Source organism: Setaria italica, chromosome IX, assembly GCF_000263155.2.
Source record: "Setaria italica strain Yugu1 chromosome IX, Setaria_italica_v2.0, whole genome shotgun sequence".
Classification (NCBI taxonomy): domain Eukaryota; kingdom Viridiplantae; phylum Streptophyta; class Magnoliopsida; order Poales; family Poaceae; genus Setaria; species Setaria italica.
In genome coordinates, this window is record NC_028458.1 from 47,154,844 (window position 1) to 47,173,871 (window position 19,028).

The 19,028-nt window shown below is 46.7% G+C and overlaps 3 protein-coding genes across 5 annotated transcripts; 1 reads left to right on the forward strand and 2 right to left on the reverse strand.

Annotated features, from left to right (window-relative positions):
• Window positions 1–682: 682 nt before the first annotated feature.
• Window positions 683–4,306, reverse strand: LOC101762165 (protein ENHANCED DISEASE RESISTANCE 4). Of its 3 annotated transcripts, none has more exons than XM_012843057.2 (3): window positions 3,978–4,306; window positions 2,911–3,158; window positions 683–2,814 (listed from the first exon to the last, which is right to left on the reverse strand). In XM_012843057.2, exons 2-3 carry the CDS (start codon window positions 3,041–3,043, stop codon window positions 995–997), a joined length of 1,953 nt encoding a protein of 650 aa, XP_012698511.1. In that variant the 5' UTR covers window positions 3,044–3,158; window positions 3,978–4,306; the 3' UTR covers window positions 683–994. The 3 variants fall into 3 exon arrangements, with proteins under 3 accessions (XP_012698511.1, XP_022679051.1, XP_022679050.1); XM_022823316.1 differs by lacking the exon at window positions 3,978–4,306 and adding an exon at window positions 3,826–3,915; XM_022823315.1 differs by lacking the exon at window positions 3,978–4,306 and adding an exon at window positions 3,411–3,812.
• Window positions 4,307–6,214: 1,908 nt separating this feature from the next.
• On the reverse strand, window positions 6,215–11,933 carry LOC101762568. The gene is made up of 7 exons (XM_004984417.4): window positions 11,428–11,933; window positions 7,809–7,889; window positions 7,561–7,635; window positions 7,259–7,303; window positions 7,055–7,144; window positions 6,859–6,960; window positions 6,215–6,729 (listed from the first exon to the last, which is right to left on the reverse strand). Exons 1-7 carry the CDS (start codon window positions 11,857–11,859, stop codon window positions 6,574–6,576), a joined length of 981 nt encoding a protein of 326 aa, XP_004984474.1. The 5' UTR covers window positions 11,860–11,933; the 3' UTR covers window positions 6,215–6,573.
• A 2,610-nt stretch (window positions 11,934–14,543) lies between these two features.
• LOC101762974 (serine/threonine-protein kinase AtPK2/AtPK19) lies at window positions 14,544–18,732 on the forward strand. Its single transcript, XM_004984418.4, has 7 exons — window positions 14,544–14,695; window positions 16,061–17,061; window positions 17,164–17,246; window positions 17,324–17,444; window positions 17,545–17,718; window positions 17,823–17,930; window positions 18,175–18,732. Exons 2-7 carry the CDS (start codon window positions 16,402–16,404, stop codon window positions 18,472–18,474), a joined length of 1,446 nt encoding a protein of 481 aa, XP_004984475.1. The 5' UTR covers window positions 14,544–14,695; window positions 16,061–16,401; the 3' UTR covers window positions 18,475–18,732.
• The last annotated feature ends 296 nt before the right edge of the window (window positions 18,733–19,028 follow it).

Consider the following 19,028-nt stretch of genomic DNA (forward strand, 5'->3'; position numbering starts at 1 on the left):
GGTCAAACTCAAAATTAAATTCTAATTATTAGAACATTCTACTAAAATATAAGGATATTTTGTCAACGTAGCAAAAACTTACAAACAAAAATGTACGTCGCAAATAAAAAATCAAAAAAATTATATTAACGTGAAAAACGTATAGATCTTTATGTTGCTTGGTAAATAAAAAAATGTGTTTCTATATAAGGTATTCCCTTTTCTCATAAATTCCTATTGAAAAAGATACGCCACAGAATATGACAATAAAAAGGATGATAATATATTGGTTGTTACAATAACATGACAAAAATACAATTATTTATATCTTTTTATTTAGAAATAAAATATTCAAATATTGGTATAAAAAGCTAGCTAGCGCGGGCCATCTAGTAAACTTTGTGGCTCAGGAATTTTTCAGGAGAAGCATACGCACGAAGTGGACCGATGGACAGCAATGCGCTACGAAGTACGAGCATGAGCATCACCTCTGTCGTTGTTTTGACTGGCAAACGGGGATGAGGACGGTTGCTTTCGTGCTTTTCACGTCCTGAAGAAAGCACAGCCCGAGCCAAACCTGCAGTTTGGCAGAGTTCAGCCATCCTGCCAAGCTGGGGGGAAGTCAGTCTTTAGCTCCGGTGGTCACCTCGCATTCGGCTGCCCTTTTCAGCGGGCTGAATCAGCCGTACTGCAGCTTATTCTCTCTCACAAAACACTATTGAATCAGCAGCAAAAAATCACAGCCGAACACATCAGCATCTGTGCCGAGTGCAAACCCTACATAGATACACACGTCAAAGAGCACACAAAAAATTGCCAAACCAACCAACTCTTCAAGCACAGATGAACTGCAAAGCAAACTCAACACACCGATCAGAATGCCTAACCACACTAGAAAACACCCATCAGAACGCCAGCGACTAAGCCTAAATCTAAACCTGTTGGCTGTCATGTTTTGTGCTGTCACCTCCTAAACTCGCTGCGCTCCTGCCAAGCAACAAATGGTCTGCGTGATCTACGACCTGAGCTTGAGCGATTCCAGGCTATGGATCCCCTTCTTCAGGATCCCCTGGAGCGGCAGGCCACCGCTCCTGGCCATCGATCGCTTCCCCGCATCGTCTGGTTCCCCTCCATGGCAGACGCCTTTGCCCTTCCTGTCGACGACATGATGCGCTCTCGCGTTGTTGGGCGCGCGCCCGTCGAAGCTCTCGAACAGGTCCGGGGAGTGGCGCAGCAGCTCGCTCGCCGACGAGTACCCCATCAGCCGGTGGAGCTTGCCGTCCCTGCCCCCCGCCCTCTCGTCGACGGTGTTGAAGGACGAGTTCCTCGACACGTACAGCGGCTGCCCGTCCTCGGTGCTGGTCGACTGGCTCACGCCGAACGAGAGCCCGTACTCCTCCGAGTAGGACACCGGGTCCGCCTGCTCGAAGCCGGCGGCGGCGTAGTGGTGGTCGTCGGCAGCGGCCTGGTGGTGGACGTGGGCCTCGTAGTCGTCCGTGCTGTACTCGTCGCCCCCGAACGGCGACTGCGGCTTCTTCCTGCCGGGGTCCCTGTAGGAGTAGGACAGGACCTCGGAGCAGGAGCCGCACTGGAGCCGGCGCGTCCCTCTGCTCGGGACGGCGAAGTCGGTGGGCAGCTGGACGAGCCTGACGCAGTTGGAGCAGATCACGAACGGGGCACCGCGGAGGACCGGCCGGCAGTGGTTTCTGGGCACGGGGCGGCGCTTGATCTCCTTGGCCGGTGGTGGCTTGTGCATCGCCGCGGGCTCTTGCTTGCAGGATCTGTAACAGGGTGGCTGGCAGCTGTGGCAGCACTCGTGACGGCAGGGTCTCATTTCCATTTGCACGTTGTGATGGCACGGATAAACCCTGTGCCGGCGGTAACGCAGCGAGGGCAGGCCACGGGGAGCGACCTGGCCAGACCTGCTTATGCGAGCTGCGTAGCCAGAATGCTTGGCAGCAGGATGGTATGCTGCAAGCGGTGCACTGGATGTGAGTGCTGCACGAGTCATGTGGCCATCTTGTTTGGAAGGGCGTGGAGGATAAGCCTTCGGCTTGGATTCTGAGGGTTTATGGAACAATTCAGAAAGGTCGTCCTTCAGTTCATCCACCGTGTTCATGATCTTCGATTGGAGAGGTTCACTTGCTCTGAAGCTTTTTGACTGAAGAGAAGTCCGTGCGGAATGGAAATCAAGCGAGTTAACCGTTGCTCGGAGATCACAAGACCGAGACAGTACCCTCACAAGATAACTCTTCTTGTTTGCTGCATGCTCGGCTTGGCCTGATTCCTTCTGCTCTTGGCTTGATTCCTTCTGCTCAGCATCTTGCATATTGACAGCTGCTTTGCTCATCTCAGAAGAAAGCATGTTGTTTTCAGAAGCATTCAAGTGGCATTCCGTACCATCATCTTCTCTTACTCTGCAAGTCTCTGAATTCTCTGCAGGTTGTTCCATGATGTGGTTTTCTACTTCGCCAGAATCTCCACATGTGCTCTTTCCATTGGAGTTTTCCAGATCAGCAGGATCTTCCATCCTTGAGTTGGTATCCTGGCCTTCAAAATCGTGATGATCTTTGCTCTCTTTATTCTCAACCTCCAAATCATTCTTCTCAGGTGGCACGACATCACCACTCTCATTGCTCCCTGTGCCATTTCTGCCATGCTCGGTGCTAGGAGCATCGGCAATGCAAGAGCTGTCCATGGTAATTTCAGTGGAAGCATGATCTTTGGTTTGCCGAGGCACGCCATTGCTCGCCGTGGTAGCAACCGAGTAATTGTCAGAGTCTTGCCGAACTTGTTTCTTGGCCACATGTTGTCCATTGCTAGCCCGAATTTTAGCTGCATAAGCGCAACATGAAGGCGCACTTGAGAAACAAATTAACAAACAAATGGTAAGCATTAGGTATCCTTGTTAGCACAGTGAATTATCCTTACCTCGCAGAGTGGTGCCACATCCACCGCACCTGTAGACCGCAACATTGGGCGGTTCTGGGAGAACGTTCAAACACTTTGGGCATCTCACAAGGCGATAACCTTCTGTGTTTGCCATCAAGGAAGAAAGGACCATAACATCACCCACAGCTCACAATTTCAGGCTGCAGTTACCAGTGACCACCAAGTAGCTAAGGTTGTGAAGGATGTGTCTATCAATCCTGAGTTCTAATACCAGAAGACTCCTGCTGCTGCAAAAATTCAAGGGAAAGAGGATCAGAATCTCAGTTGCAGAGCAGAATAAGAGTCTTTGTTGGATTCGTAGCATGAAAACTTGCTCTGCAGTTAAAATTTGCACGCAGCACAATGAGAACAACCGGTCCTTCTGATCTAATGGCAAAATAAAAGTAGGAACCACAAGAATTCACTGACGGAAAAAAAGAATAACAAACTGAAAACGCTAGTGATTTCTTTAGAATTCAAAAGCCACTAATTGTCCTAACCCCTTTGTCCTGTTCATGAATCACGAGGTCATCAATCATCCCCCAGCTGCCCCCAGAAATCACAGCCTCCTGCAAAATTAATCTACAGTACTTGAACAAACACCCAAAATGTTCAACTATAACCAACGCTTTTAGAAAGAGTGATAATTTCGGCACCGTTACAAAGACCGCAAAAGACCTCTTTCAGAAAGAGTTAATGTTGCCATGATGGCTGGTAGGTAGCACAAAGCACCCACAAACGTCGGAGCAGAATCTCCTAGCCTAAAAACATGCGATCTCGCAAAGGCAGGACAGCAAGACAAGCAAGAATCAACTCCTTGGCATCATCAACACCCGAATCACCCTACTTGTACATTCAGAATTCAGAGCAGCCCTGAACTAGCCTGGGGAAAAGGGGATAGCCGAGAGACGCTACCGGCCAGACTCCAATCTCAAGCCACCGACTGGATCAAGCTACCGTACCCGTGATTAGAATCCTCAGTTGGGAGAGAGAGAGAGAGAGAGAGAGAGAGAGAGAGAGAGAGAGAGAGAGAGAGAGAGAGAGGGCAGCCAAGCCCAAGAACTCACCTTTCTGCAGGGGTCTGTAGCCTCTGGACGCTTCCTCCTCGTCCTATCCTCTTCCGAGCCCAGGCCGCGTCGCGTTCTCCTTCCCCTTGTTTCTTCCTCGAACCCCAGTTCTTGGAAGTTATGCCGCACTCGCTTCGCAAGAGGCCGCAAAAACGACCGGAACACTAATATAAATAGATAAGAAAAACAAGTCGCCGTTCCCGCGGCGAGGTGAGCAGTTGACTGGGGAAGGAGGGAAGCTAGCGCCCCATCACCGGTGTGAACGGAGCTACAGAGTGAGGGTGATTGGGAGGAAGAGGAGGGAGCAGGCGGAGGCCCAAGGGGACCAGGGAAAGGGACACGCCCCGGTCCGTGGTCAAACGTGTGCGCGGTAAAATAAACAGCAACAGGAAGCGGGCGCGGGTTGACAGTTGACTGGTTGGCTGGCCGGGGGATGTGTTGACCTGACGGCCGCTCGCCCTCCGCGGGCCGCGGCTTCGTTGAACTTGAGCGGGTTGGCGTAGGCGGGCGGGCGAGACCGAGCCGCGTCGCGCGGCGGGGCAGCGGGGCGCCGGTCATGGTCGGAGACTGAAGAGAGGCGGAGAGCCCTCCCGGCCGCCACCTCATCCCGGCGCTCAGACTGGAGCTTATGGTGGAGTAGTGGACTCGTGGTGCCCGGTTGCCGCCGTAACGGCGTGCGGGGCCCGGGGTTCTGTCCGCGCGTGTCATGTGCCGGCGTGCCAATTTGCCTGGCGGTTAGTCACTGGTTGGTTCCGTCCATGGACTCGCGGTGCAATTTGCCTGACTACCCTGTCGAGTCGAGCCAAGCCAGTGGATGGGACTTGAGAGGACGAGAGGTGCTGCGGGCTTGTTTAGTTCCCAAAATTTCAACTTTAGCACTATACAAAAGAAGATTTCCCATCACATCAAATTTGCGGTACATACATGGAATACTAAATATAGATAAAATTAAAAACTAATTGTACAGTTTTATTGTACTTTGTGAGACGAATCTTTTGAGCCTAATTAGTCAATGTTTGAACAATAATTTACAAATACAAACGAAATGCTACAGTTGTGCATTTATGGCAAAATGACAATTTTACCACTCCCAAATTGGGAACTAAACAGGCCTAACAGAAGTCCCCTTTGTCATCTTCTTCTCGTCTTCTCGATCTGTGTTTGGTGGGTCGGTGGTAGTGCAAGTCTGCGACACACAAGTAGTAGCCCAGTAGGTCTTGCTTTAGTCAAACTCAACTCTCTATGACTTCACGCGGCGGTGATAGCCGCGGCCGATATCCGCTCCCCGTTCCGGAGTACGGAGTACTCCATGCCAGATACCGGGTCACGGAAGTGCAACGGTCTTGCTGTACGCTCCGTAACGGGTTCTGGAGAAGCGAAGCTACTAGCCACTAGGCTACTACGGTCGCGTACTGCCGCTGCTACCAGTTTACCAGCTGATCCATATTGCATAGGAGGAGAGGGCAGCGAGTTCCCAGAAGGGCATAACGCATTCATAATTCAGGGAGCGCGGACTGCCGGTGAGACGGAGATCTCGCGCCTCCGCACGGGCACGCCCCATGTGCACGGTCGTCTGGAGATCCTCGCTTTGTTCGCTTCAACTTATCAGTCGGTTTATTAGCCACCAAACAGTATTTTTCTCTCACAACAAATCAATTTTCAACCGGCTTATAAGTCCAGCAGAATAGCCCCTCACTAACGTGAAAAGAAACGCGCGGCACTCTGCTGCCCCTCGGGCGGGCCATGTGAAGGGACGAGACGGCGCAAACGCCAGGTACCTTGGCATCACGAGAGGTATTTGGTTACTCGTGTAGCTGGCCGGCTGGCCCCCGTGGCCCCGTCTCCGTTCAGCTTCCAGGTTGGCCATCACCAGCGATGCGGACCAGGCGGCCAGCCAGCATCAGCCTGCAGCAACTGTGGGGAACGATGGCCATCTTCGCTGCACGCCGGCAGTATTGACTTTGCTCGGGCGAGCGTCGGCTGGTGCCATCAATTGGCCGGCGGAAACTGGTGGGCGTGAATGTAAACGGGGCATTCATCAGGCCAGGTCCCCTCCATTTCAACCCCTCAAAAATGCATTCACACAGGGACAGATCACAGACGGATAGTGATGGCTAAGCTGGTTGGTCGCTGTACTAGTGCCAAGAGTGTAGTGTAGGGCCCAGTTTAACTAAGGTCGGCAAGTCACTCGCTGCATATGGGCCTCCACTGGCAAAAGGTTACCAGGCAACAGAAAGTGAGACAATAGACTATCCATCAGCCATCACTGAATACCACCAGTAGTATAGTACTGCATCACTGTATGATTATACAGATATAGTGCATTCAGTGCCATGCGGAGTCAAAAGGGTTTGGCTCCATCATCACATGACAAAACGAACTCGCTTTTCACTAACCCACCGGGCCAAAGCGACCAAACGATGACCATGTTGAAAGGGCCGGCCTTTCGTCAATCGTGATCCTCCAATATGTACAACAACTAAAGCAATATCCTAGTATTGACTACTGACCAGCAGAGAAAGTGGCACTAACCAGAATACTCAATACTGGCAGGGAGAGTTTCCTCGTCATGCAAGAATGCAACCAGTACGATGTATCAATAGTCCATTGGAAGCTCAAATTCATCCTCGGGATCCTTCGCTTTCCTATGGATTTTTCGGCCTCCCTGACTATTCGTTCTTCTCCCAGACCTACGGTACCCATCCATCTCACCACCGCCAGGTCCACGGATGTTTTGAGTGCCCAAAATGCCCTAAAATTCAGTTAAAGGTTACTTTAACTCAACAAAGGTTTTCTCTTAATCCAATATAAACACTTTTCAAGGTTTATTTAACAATGTATAAGTTAAGTGATTGTATCAGAATCAGTCAGTAATGCAGACCTGTGTTAACCGTTGAACCCGGGAGACTGCATCTTCGTGCACCACGATTGTATCAGAGAGTATATCCAGCACATCTTCCACAAACAAACAGTATGTACTTACCTGAAAACAAAACCAAGTGGTGTATCAAGACAGCAGCAGAATAGTATTCAGCAGGATTGTATGTAAAGCAAGATCAGGATTTGAATCGAATTACCAGACTAGAAGGGATGATAGAAAACCCAAACGAGTCAAGCTCAAGAGACTCCATAGCACCTGAATTGATGTCGAATGTGAAGCCACGCACCTAAGGGTTAAAAAAAGTGAACTTAAAATAATCCAAATTCAAGTTCAATATTTAGATGCAAATAGGAAATGAAATCATGCAGATTACCTCTCTTTAAAGACCACATGGACTCACCTTGCCAACATTGCGCCGCCTGGAAGTTACAACATTGTAGCCCACCTAACAAGATTATCATGTTGTTAAATATCAAAACATTTGAATAGTTTTTGTACTTGAAAAGAGGGGGGAAATCAAGCAGTGCTCACATTGTGAGCAATTTGAGACAAAGAAACTGCACCCTTTTGAAGGAAGATTGTACACATGGGAAAAAGAGAATTCCACAGAGGTTGTTCTTTAATTTGAATTATTCGCTGAACAAATATAGTTTGATGGACTATGGTTAATAAACCTTGTTCCAATTAATAAAGCTGACATACCAAGCTGTGCAATCCAACCAGATTATATTCATTCTCGATCACAGATTCATCCTCAACAAGCACCACATCTCCAACCTACAAAAGGTATCCATTCCTCGCACATCAGTTAAATTGGTGCTATACTGGATATAAGAACATATTCTCCCTTATGTTTGTATGGACAACAAAGATAGAGCTGTGCGTGTGTGTCTTTTAGTGGGGGGGGGGGGGGGGGGGGGGAGATGATCGAGTATTCAGTACAACGGCACCTGACATATGTCCTCAAAAAGGAATTTCTCTGCTTCCCCTGAAAGCAAGCTTGGCCTCACTTCAACCAGTGCAACAATCCACTGAAAAAAAAATAGAATGGGATTGTATAAAGAAAAGATGATATCACTTTAAGAATTGACTACTACCTGTTGTCATTTATGGTAACGCCTAATTCAATGTAGAAGCAGGTTTATCTTTTAGGAATAATTCCTTTCACGCCACTGTAAACTTGAAAAGATCCAGCTTGTCTCACTGACAATGTGGGTCCTGGGCTTCTGGCCCACATGTCATGTGCAACGGATGGCATAGAAGGGATTAGGAAAGTTTGCAATGGGAGATAAGGAAGAAACAGCAGAGTAGAATATAGTTGCCACACAGAAATGGTTGTCTTCAAACAAGCAGAGATGCCTAGCAACTAGCTCAAGAAAAGTGGAAGGTGAAGTGTGGTGTATACAGTATGCCTTCATCTATTTACTTGTAGGGAACAGTGGGGAACTACGGATCTTAGCTACTGCTACTAGATTCTCCATGAGATCTAGCCAGTGATTGTAGACCGTCAATAGGTTTCGGATGTCTGCATTGCATATTATTTTGAATTTTTAAACTTATACAACAATAACATGACTCAGTCATAAGGAATGTAATGATCCTTGCATAATTTGGGTAATTATCGCTGCGAAGGAGGCTGCATGGCAGCATCTTGGATGTTTCATTGAGGTAATAGGAGACTATATATGGGAATGTGTTGACACCGGATTTTGGCTGATAAAATCCCATAAAGCCTGGAATAAGGAAAGGAATATTCTTTTCTTAAAAGGAAAGGAAACATACATATCGAGCCTGTGAGATCCCTAGAGAGTCTAAGTGTTGCATGTTCAGGTTCATACGGAGGAAGCAAAGTTGCGTGTTAATAGCTCACGTATGAAAGGAAAGGAAACAAGAACCTGATGACGATACAAGACAAAAGCTTCATCGAGAGGGATTCTACATAAAGGGAATTAGAGTCCATGTATCTTAATATTTCCTTTTGTTTAGATATTTATTGTTAGGCAAGTTTTGTACGAGTCATTATCGTAGCTGACTAGGAGTCATTAGTCTAGGGTATAAATATGTACCCCTAGCCATTGTAACAGACATCTCTCGATCAATCAATACAAACCTTTCGGCGCCCGCCACCAACCCTTAGGAGTAGGAGTAATGTAATTTCCCGATGAGTTTCTTCTAGCGCGCAGGGCTCCATCGGCTTCGATCTCAGGCGAGCTTGTAAGTACCGTCACCCGGTCATTACGATCTCTATCAGAACTTTCTAAGTTAAGTCTTATATTCTGATATTCGGTTGTGTGGCTAGTTATTGAGTTAACTTAGATTGCAAGTAGAACTTTCTAGGCTTTGTCCAATATTCTGCTTGTCTCCGACGTTGCTCACAGTTATCGAACAGTTTAGATCTGGTTAGGTTGTCTTCATCGGCTCCCTTGCCTTGTTTAAACATTCACAGTTATTAGATCGTATCAGCTAGTAGATCTTGGATGCTTTTATTGCTTTATATATGCTAGATCCGATAGATCTTTATTCCTGCCCCTCGTATTGTTAACCGTCGGGCCCTTGACGTCAGCACGCTACTGTTGAGAGCCGATGCTTCGGTCGGTCTTATCCGTACCTCACGGAAGCATACAAGGCCTTGCTGCTGCGAGCTTGTCTAGTTGAGTTAATGGGCCGAAGTTAATGCCCTCTTACCGTGTTACCTTGTCTAAGTTCAATTACACGGTCATGACATTGATTAGGTTTTATTAGCTTAATTAGCTTGTAAGCGGTAGCCAAGAGGTCCTTGTTTGTGTTCTAATCTTTTAGGTTAATAGATTGATGTCAATGCCCTCTCATTCGTGTTACCCTGTCTAAGTTCAATTACACTTATCAAGACATTGACTAGATATGTTAGTCTATCTGATGTGCGCATGGTTGGCAAGGGCTCCCTTTCATGGTTGTTGTTTTACATTGCTTCTATCTTAGCCCGTCGGCTCATACTGCTAATGGCACATGCCATTAATGCTTCTATTTGTTTACACCGCATGATTACATTGAATATATCTTAACGGAGTTTATTCAAAGAACGCCTACCTATGAGCTCTAAGGCTTCGCCGCCTATCGGCTCATGAATTTTACGTTTATCTTATCAATTGCATGTCAAATTGACTGGCTCGCCGCGCACCTACGGGAGCCGATTTGGAGCCTGCACTGGAGTTAAGCAGATCTCCCAGGTCCTCCGTGTTGTTCAACGCAGAAGCTTGAAGCCCAGATTTTGCGTCAACAGAATGGCTTGTTCTTTCTTCATGCTTCATTCTAATGGTAGTATGTGCCTCTTCTTTATAGAGGTCGAGCCTCCCAATATTTCATTATAATATTCTCTAATCTCTATTCATAAGGATAACCTTCCAAATAGATAAGATTCGGTCCTAACACTAATCTTATAGGTCAGGAATCATAGGCAGCCCTAGGCTGGAAAGTGCTATGGTAACACAATATTGTTAGCTTGATAAGCACCATTGCACAGAAGAGGCATCTTAAAAAGCTTCACCAGCATCAAATGATAGATTAGACAATTTACTTTCACTACTATAGCCTACCTTCTCTAATATAGCTAGATTGACACAAATGATGAGGTGAAAAGGTGAGCAGAAGCCAGTTCTGAAGGTATGAACCAGAAAATTCAGGTAGGACTGATGACTTATATCAAAGAAGATACTGGCTGGGCATTACAAATTGCAATTAATTGAGGTGTGTTCTCCTGAAGATGATGCAGTGCTGGCGTGAATTTTATTGTCTATCGTCATCTTTGCTTAGGTATAGACCTTTTTTCCAGTGTAATTTGGAGTCAAGACCCACTGGAGCTGTAAGTTGTGAATGACAAAACCACCGCTTTTCGGTTCTTAGTTTTTACAGTCAGCAAGGGACTTCTCGAATAACCCAAAGATATAACCTATTAGTGACCAGTAAATGGTGAATGCAGATAAGACACACTAGGCCAAAGCCTGAACCCAAGCCCCTCTCTGCCTATACCTGTACCCCCAACTGGCACATAAACTTCCCACATCCTCCCAACCTGGCAATGGCGATCCATATCCTGTCCTGTACTAGGGCCTGTATAGAATAGAAACACTTCCATGCAGTGTAACACCACTTAGAGTTTAAGTTAGGAATTGGGAGATATATATTCTACACAACACTTTTCTGCTTGACCATATCGAACCTATCTTCTGAAAGTTGTTGAAACTCTAGCTGTTGTACTACGTGGACCTTCGAAACATTTGCACCCTCCCAGAGTTGACATATTGTTACACTAAGGGTATCAGAGACTCAGAGTTGACATTTCAAATAAGAAACTATGTCACAGTTAAAGCCAATCCAGCAAATACACTAAGCACATTACGCTGCGATCATAGACCCTACCATTGATACAGATATGAAAAGGACTAAAGCAACATGGCAACTGAACGATGCTGTAAACTGTAAATGCTAATCGCCGTCATGAACTGTCCAGAATCCAGAGTCACAACTCGCAAGCTCGCAGAGCTCCACCAAACCCAAACAAAACAAGTGCAGAGAGCAGCAGCCCGTACGTACCGAGGCGGCGTCGACCCAGAGCTGCGATACGAACCCAAGGCTCCGGGCCGAGCTCACGCTGATCACCTGCTTCGCTAGCAGAGCCGATCGCCTCGCCATCTGCCTCCGCCGCCGCCGCTGCCTCGTACCTCCCGCACTCCTCTCCGCCTCCCTCTCCCCATCGCCCTCGCTGACAGCTCCCCGTTCCTCATCCGCCTCGACAGCCACCACCGCCCCCTCCTCCTCCTCCAGCTCAAGCTCCCGCTTCAGCGCGAGGAAGTCGAAGCTGGACGGCGGCGAATGCGCGTCGTCCCGTGCGGCGGCGCCCGCGCGCGCGACGAGGGCACGACTCCGGGCTGGGGTCGGGCCTTGCGGGAAGGCGGGCTGGGGATTTGGGCTCGGGGTGGGCCTGAAGAGCGGGTGCGGGAGGCGCGCGCAGGCGCAGGAGCACATCGCTGCAACCCGGATTGATCGAGTGGTCGGAGAGGAGGTCCAGCGGAGACGACAGGATGGGATTGCGTGGATGGGGGAAGCGAAACGAGTTCGTGTACGTCGAAGTGAAACAGAGTTTTCGCAACGCTTCCTCGTTGAAGACACCGAAACGGTTCGAAATATGAGAATACGTCTCGCATGACGAGAAACGTATTTGTACGCCCACCTTGGAGGATAAGAAGATTGTGCGCCATTTGTGTGGTTCCGACTTGCTAAACAAAGAGAGGAGATAAGTCTCGTGGTAGCATTTGCATTTCTGTGATCACTAATTTGAGTCACCGATTTATGCAATATTTTTTAAAAAAACGATATTTACGACATGGTGTAGCTTTCTATCTTGATTATACAACAAACTGGCTCCATTATCACTTTGGACCATTTTTTAGAGGGAGAACACAGCATAAAAGGTAAACTTGCTCCACATCACTAATCAAGCTATACACTTAACAGGTATGCAGATCGTGTATATACTTGGTCAAGGATAAAAATCATTGTAACATCACGATGGAATTTTTAAATGCTCCCATGACTAGCTAGCGCCTAATCTTAAGATTAACATAGTCACTAAGATGTCTCGATATCAAGAAGCATGCCATCTACTACTTGCAAAAAAAATACGCATTCATAAGACATAAAGGTTTTCAAAGATAAAAGAGGTAATGCTCTGTGCGCGGGCTACGTCCCTTGTATTGCTTTGTATTTCTCTGCACCAAATCCAAATATAAGAAGCTAATGGATCTACTTACAACAACCTTTAGCGGCTGCAGCTCCGGCTCCGGCTGGCAGCCTAGTTGCTCGGCTGCCGGGCTAACCACCTGCCGTAGCAGCCTAGCCACTCGGCTGCTGGCCTCGCAGCTGTCGTAGCAGCCCAACAAGTACCTGCGTAACATTTGGTTCCTCTCTTGGTTGCCTTGTTGTACTGCTACTGTGCGGCTGGCTGCAGCTTCTACAACAACTCTGCGGGCTGCATGCACTGGTTGGAGTGGCTCCTGCAACTGCATCTGCTCGGAGTAAAATATTTTGTACTATTCTTTCTGTTCAAAATTATAAATCATTTTAATATTTTAATAGTAGGTTTTATTATACACTTAAATATATGTTACATTTAAATATATAGGAAAATGTACAACCCTAGAAAATCGAAAACAAACTTCTAATTTAGGACGGAGGAAGTATATACTAACCAAAACCTAAAACAGACTTCTAATTTAGGACGGAGGGAGTACATGCTAACCAAATATTTAGCATATCTGCTATACTCCTATATGCATATGCTGACCACATCCCCAAGAATGAGTTCCATGTTGCCGGGTATTCACTTAATTCTCTGCTTCTTAGTTTGATGCTTGCAGTAGTATCGTTCACTATCTCACATTCTCGTATTGGAATTAGAGCATGTCCAATCTAAAACCAATTATTACGATGCGCATCGTTGCTGGACAGAAAAAAAAAGCTTACTAAGCACACTAGCTACTTCACGCAACCGCTAGGGGGGGTATTTTCTTTATGAATTTTCAAAGCGAAGAAAAGATGGGCGGCTGCAACAATTTGTGGTGGCCGGTGCGTGAGCTAGTGGCCACAGGCCGTCCCCGTGATTGTCCAAACAGGGAAGGAACCGACCGAGAATGCGATAAGGATAGCAAAAACAAGTGAGCATCTCGTTCGAAGCCGATAAGGTCTCCAATCCTCCATCCACGTCCAAATCAGTCGAAAAAACCCCTCAGTGCAGCCACGATCGAAGTGACGGGGACGGAAGGTTTGCCGGGGTCCCCGTTTCTCACGTTTTCTAGCGTCCCACGGCTCTTCCAAGTTGCTCCGCGTCCACGGCCTACCACCAGGGCGGAAAGCCTGAAAAAGGGTAGGTGTCGAGGCATTGAGGGTGATCGGCAGGAATTTGTGAGCTACAGAGAGAAATCGACCTGTTTCACGTGGAACCAAATTTCGCTTGGGAGATGTGTGGTGAAAGTCCGAAGAGTTCACGTATCACAATCGATGGATAAAATCTAGTTCAAAAATCAATGGGTACAAGGAAAATCTGACCACTCCCCTTGTCGAATAAGAGTGTAAAAGTTCCGTATATGTATAAAGTACTTGTAGCTTTGTACCATCATGTGCCTAACTCCAAGGTACATGTATCAACTCCATAAAAGGTATACGACATTTTTACGAATAATTTGTTGATTTAAGTGGATTGAGTTAGTCAAGTGCAAGTCAACGGCATTTTTAATCTTTCACCTTATTTATTCACTACTTACATATGTCAAAAATATTATTCAATATTTAAAGCTTTAATTTTTATGATTTTAACAGAAGCACGCTATGTTAACCAACTGGTTTTATAGCCTAGTTGCTCGTCTGAATTAAAAACTTGATCGAGCATATATGTGAACTAGATCTTATCTATATGCAAAGATGACTTGACCTATAAATCAATTGGCCCAAATGCGAAACGAAAAGTAGAATTAATAGTCATTCGTGAAGAAAACGAATCTAAACACCACCTCCCATGCAAACCATCGCGACGAGTCGCTGAAAGTGGGCCTCAGGTCCGTCCAACTTGGCCACCCGCTGAGCGTAGCATATTCCCCGGCCCCGGCGGTATACCTTCACGATCTGAGGCGCTACGAAACCAGCCAATGCAACACCGCCACGCGTCCCTTCCCCGCCTTCGGAGCCCCGCGTCCGCCGCGCCGCTGCTAGTATAATAGCCCCCTCGCCGCGCAACCGCACGAGCTCGCCCGAGCAAACCGCCGCCGCCGCCCGTCGTTCGCCTCGCCGCTCGCTCCCCTCTGCGAAGGTACGTGGTCTCGGCTCCTCACGCCCGTCCTCTCCTCCCTTCTCCATCGCGGTTTCCTTTTCCCCTTTGGTTAGGCTCGCGCTTCCCTCCAAAAAAAAAAAAGGTTCGCGCTTCCCGATTACTTGACGTTCCTTGTTGAGCTATCTTTCCCCCCGATCTTTACTTATAAGATTTTTCTCTGGTCCGCCAATATGAAGCTGCTCGCGGGGGGTGGTGTGCGATAGGTCTCTTGGGGCTTGGTTTGGGCGCCGGGATTCGTTTGGGTGATTGGATCTGTGGGGATTTGTTCATCCATGGATCTGCGGGATAGGCCCGGGGGGCTGTGGATTTGAGGTTCCTAGTGGTGGTGGTGGTGAAATTTGGTTGCAGTATGGCTTGGTGACTGATCTTTGCGCTCTGCACTTGAAAATTTAGGTTCTGTAGGTCAATTTCGTGTGTGGTCTTGAGGAGGATTCATTACCGATGTGTTTGGCTTGCTCAAAAGCATCCAGGAGATCAGTTGGATGTTTGTGTTGCAAGGTGATAGATTTTGTTCTCTTAGCACTCGGGTATGCTAGGAATAACGGTGCAAGTGAATTGGACCCCCAGTGCTGACAAGGGCTGCACGTGGAGTAGCGGTGGTCGACTGGTCGTTTTCTAGATCTGGCTTGGGATGGACGAGTTGCCGTTATGGGTTAATTTTAGTTAAGGTCTTGGGTTTGGGGGCTAAATGCGGAATGCTGTCATTCTTCAATGTTGACTGCTGACCTATCTATTATGTTCAACAGTTTTACTGAAATCGTTTCACAGTTTTAGTCTTTGGTTCAATTCGACACTGAAAGTATCAAATGTCTTTTTTTAGCCACTCAGTCATTAGCATAGTTTGTCAACTCGAACAGCTAATTGACTGATTCTGATGCATTTCCCTGTATAGAATCTGATTCTTTGCTGTTAGTTGTCTCTTTGTTCTCTTTCATCCATATTAAATAAGTTTGGCATCCTTCTTGTGTGCTTCTTTGAATTCTTGCAGATCTTGTGAACATGCTTGACCATATAATTCTTGCTCATGCATATTCTCTACTTATCATAGCTTGCACAAACTTTAAATACAACAACAGAAATATACCAAGGAATGCTACGAGAATGCATGTTGCTCCCATAAAATGTGAGTTCATAGGTTCATAACATGAGCATTCATCTTATCACTGGATGTTACAATAATCTTACAGTCTGTGTGTTTTGTACTGAAAGCTTTGACCAATATCGTGTTACACATCATGCAGTAATCATCCAAGCATGAAGTTCTTTTTACTTAGTTTCCCTCTTCAACGTTCATCAAGCAAGCTGCCGTTCTGTGAAATAACAATATTATTATTCTTCCTGCAGCCCATAGACAAGTTGATCTCATGAGTTCAGGAAGAACAGTGGCATCCAAAGTTTCCTGTTCAGCGGGAAACAGTGGCAGCTTCCCACCCTGCCTCCTTCCAGGATTTCTTGGGTTCCCAGTTGTTTTTGTAAACTTCCACTTGTTCAAGGCCATTGTTCGCAGCCCTGCATCTTCTATTGTCCTGGGAATCTGCGGAGGGAGCCTCCCTTAGTCAGCTGCCCTATAAGGCATCATTCTTGTTAATCTGGGAATTGGTTGTGGGGAGCTGCCCCGGCTAAATTGTGGCCCAAGACTCCTTAGGTCACGGCTCTAAACTGCTGAATCGCATAGGTTCTTGAAGATGGTTTCCTCTGAGATAACCTCTGTTTCAGCAGCTCGTGCACAGGGCCCCAAGCTCTTTAGAGGGAAGATACTTCTGCCTGGGGGGCCTCCAGATGTTGTCCCATCTGAAAATGTTGAGTTCGACTTTTCTGATGTTTTCGGACCTACTGCAGTCCAGACTCCCACAGAAGTGAGTATTCTCACTCCAGACAGTCCAGCACCTGTGGCTGAGTCCAACGATGAGGTTTACAATGACCCTGATGTCATTGTCAAGCGATCTCATTCTCTTGTTGGTCCATCATCTCTTGTTAGCCAAGCTTTGCCATTCAGCAAGCTTACCCTACGTGAGACAGAGAGCTCATTGGAACTTTCAGAGTGCTCTTCTAAGGAAAAGCCAATTAACCAAGGGCCCCTTAGTGATGATGAGCTTGATGATGTCAAAAAGGAGAATGAGGGTGTTGGACTCGATGACTTCGAAGTCTTGAAGCTTGTTGGCCAAGGAGCATTTGGCAAAGTCTATCAGGTGAGAAAGAAAGGTACTTCAGAAATATATGCAATGAAAGTTATGAGGAAGGACAAGGTTGTGGAGAAGAATCATGCCGAGTACATGAAAGCTGAGAGAGATATACTGACAAAAGTTGACCATCCTTTCGTAGTGCAGCTGAGGTACTCCTTTCAGGTAGGCAGTTGCCATTTATGTGTTTATTCTTTGTTGCCATGTTCATGCTCTACTTTTGGCAGTATCCTGTTGCCAATATTAAACACTACACAATTTTGGCAGACAAAGTATCGACTTTACCTTGTCCTAGACTTCATAAATGGGGGCCATCTCTTCTTCCAGCTTTACCAACAGGGTTTATTTAGGTAATTTAGTTTCATAGTTCTACTTTGTGCCTATCAAATGATTACTAGCTTTAATAAGCTACCTTTTGATCATGCAGGGAGGAGCTTGCACGCATCTATACTGCTGAAATTGTATCTGCTGTAGCCCACCTCCATGCCAATGGTATTATGCATAGAGACTTGAAGCCCGAGAACATCTTACTGGATGCTGATGGTCATGTAAGGAACCATTAATATATCTTCTGCCCCCCCTTCTGCCCCCTTCATACATTTTAATATTGATTTCTTTTTGTTCCTTCCTGACATGTCTGATTTCTAGGCCATGCTGACTGACTTTGGTGTGGCAAAGGAATTTGATGAAAACACTAGATCAAACTCAATGTGCGGTACTGTTGAGTACATGGCCCCAGAAATTGTTCAGGGCCGAGGTCACGATAAGGCTGCCGATTGGTGGAGTGTGGGAATCCTTCTTTTTGAAATGCTTACAGGCAAGGTGAGTTGTTTGACCTGGAAGCTTCTGACCGGAAATGTTTGCTTCATTGGGGATTTGTTTAATATCTCCTTTTTGTATCCTAATTCTTTTGCCATATATGGCAGCCACCGTTTGTTGGTGGAAACAGAGACAAGATTCAGCAGAAGATAGTGAAGGAGAAGATAAAGCTTCCAACATATTTGTCTAGTGAAGTTCACTCTCTGTTGAAAGGAGTAAGTTGCTTCTTGTCTTTACCTTGCTTCCATGCATTTATGCATGTATCAAAATTTACCATTTGGTAGAATAAAACTTCTCAAGTCTTCAAAAGAACAGATTGCTCGTGCTGTGCTTGTGGAGCCCCAGATCTAGAGTGGACTGAAATCTATATGCCCTTAACGCTACTGTCCCATCCATCGGCATTTTTCTTTATAGAGATTCATTCTGTCGTCACCATCTCTAATCTCTCAACCCTTGCAGTTGCTGCACAAAGAAGCTGGCAGACGGCTGGGAAGCGGGACAGGCGGTAGTGATGAAATAAAGAACCACAAGTGGTTCAAGTCAATCAACTGGAAGAGGCTGGAGGCCCGGCAGATCCAGCCAAGCTTCCGCCCGAACGTTGCTGGCAAGACCTGCATTGCGAACTTTGATGAGTGCTGGACGAGCATGCCCGTCTTGGACTCTCCAGTGGCCAGCCCTGTCGCAGCCAACAGCAACTTTGTGGGGTTCAGTTATGTGAGGCCTTCCTCGTTCCTGCAAAAGCCGAGTCCTCTTGGCTGAGGAACTACTTCCATTATCAGAGAAGATCGACCCTGGAGTTCGAATATTTATCGATTTCTACTTTTGTGATTTCGTGTCTGGAAAATCCTTCAAGACATCAGTGATGTAAGTGTAACTTGATTGTTGTGTTGTGGGGGGAGGCAATCTATTTGCTCGAGGACAACTGCTAGAGTGCTAGGCCAAGTGACCATGTAATAATTGCCAAAATTTCTTACTGAAGGGGGCATAATTATCTACTGCAATTGCTTTTGCTTCCCCTATTCGCTTACACATTAAGACTGCAAATGTAGATCTAATCGGCTACTTTCTTATCATAGTTACATTGTACTATGGAAGAGGTTTTAAATGGTGGGAGCAACATGACATTTCAAGGTAGAGGTACAGGAAAATCTCCTTGGAATACCTTCAGGAAGGATAAACTGATTAACCAAGCATGGAGGCATTCAGGCATGAGGGGACAAGCCGCAAGGCATATCAGAATTGCTTTGCTGAAGAAAACAACTGATTCAGCTTGCATTAGACATGTCTTCGAATCAGAGCCTGGATTTGCCGCG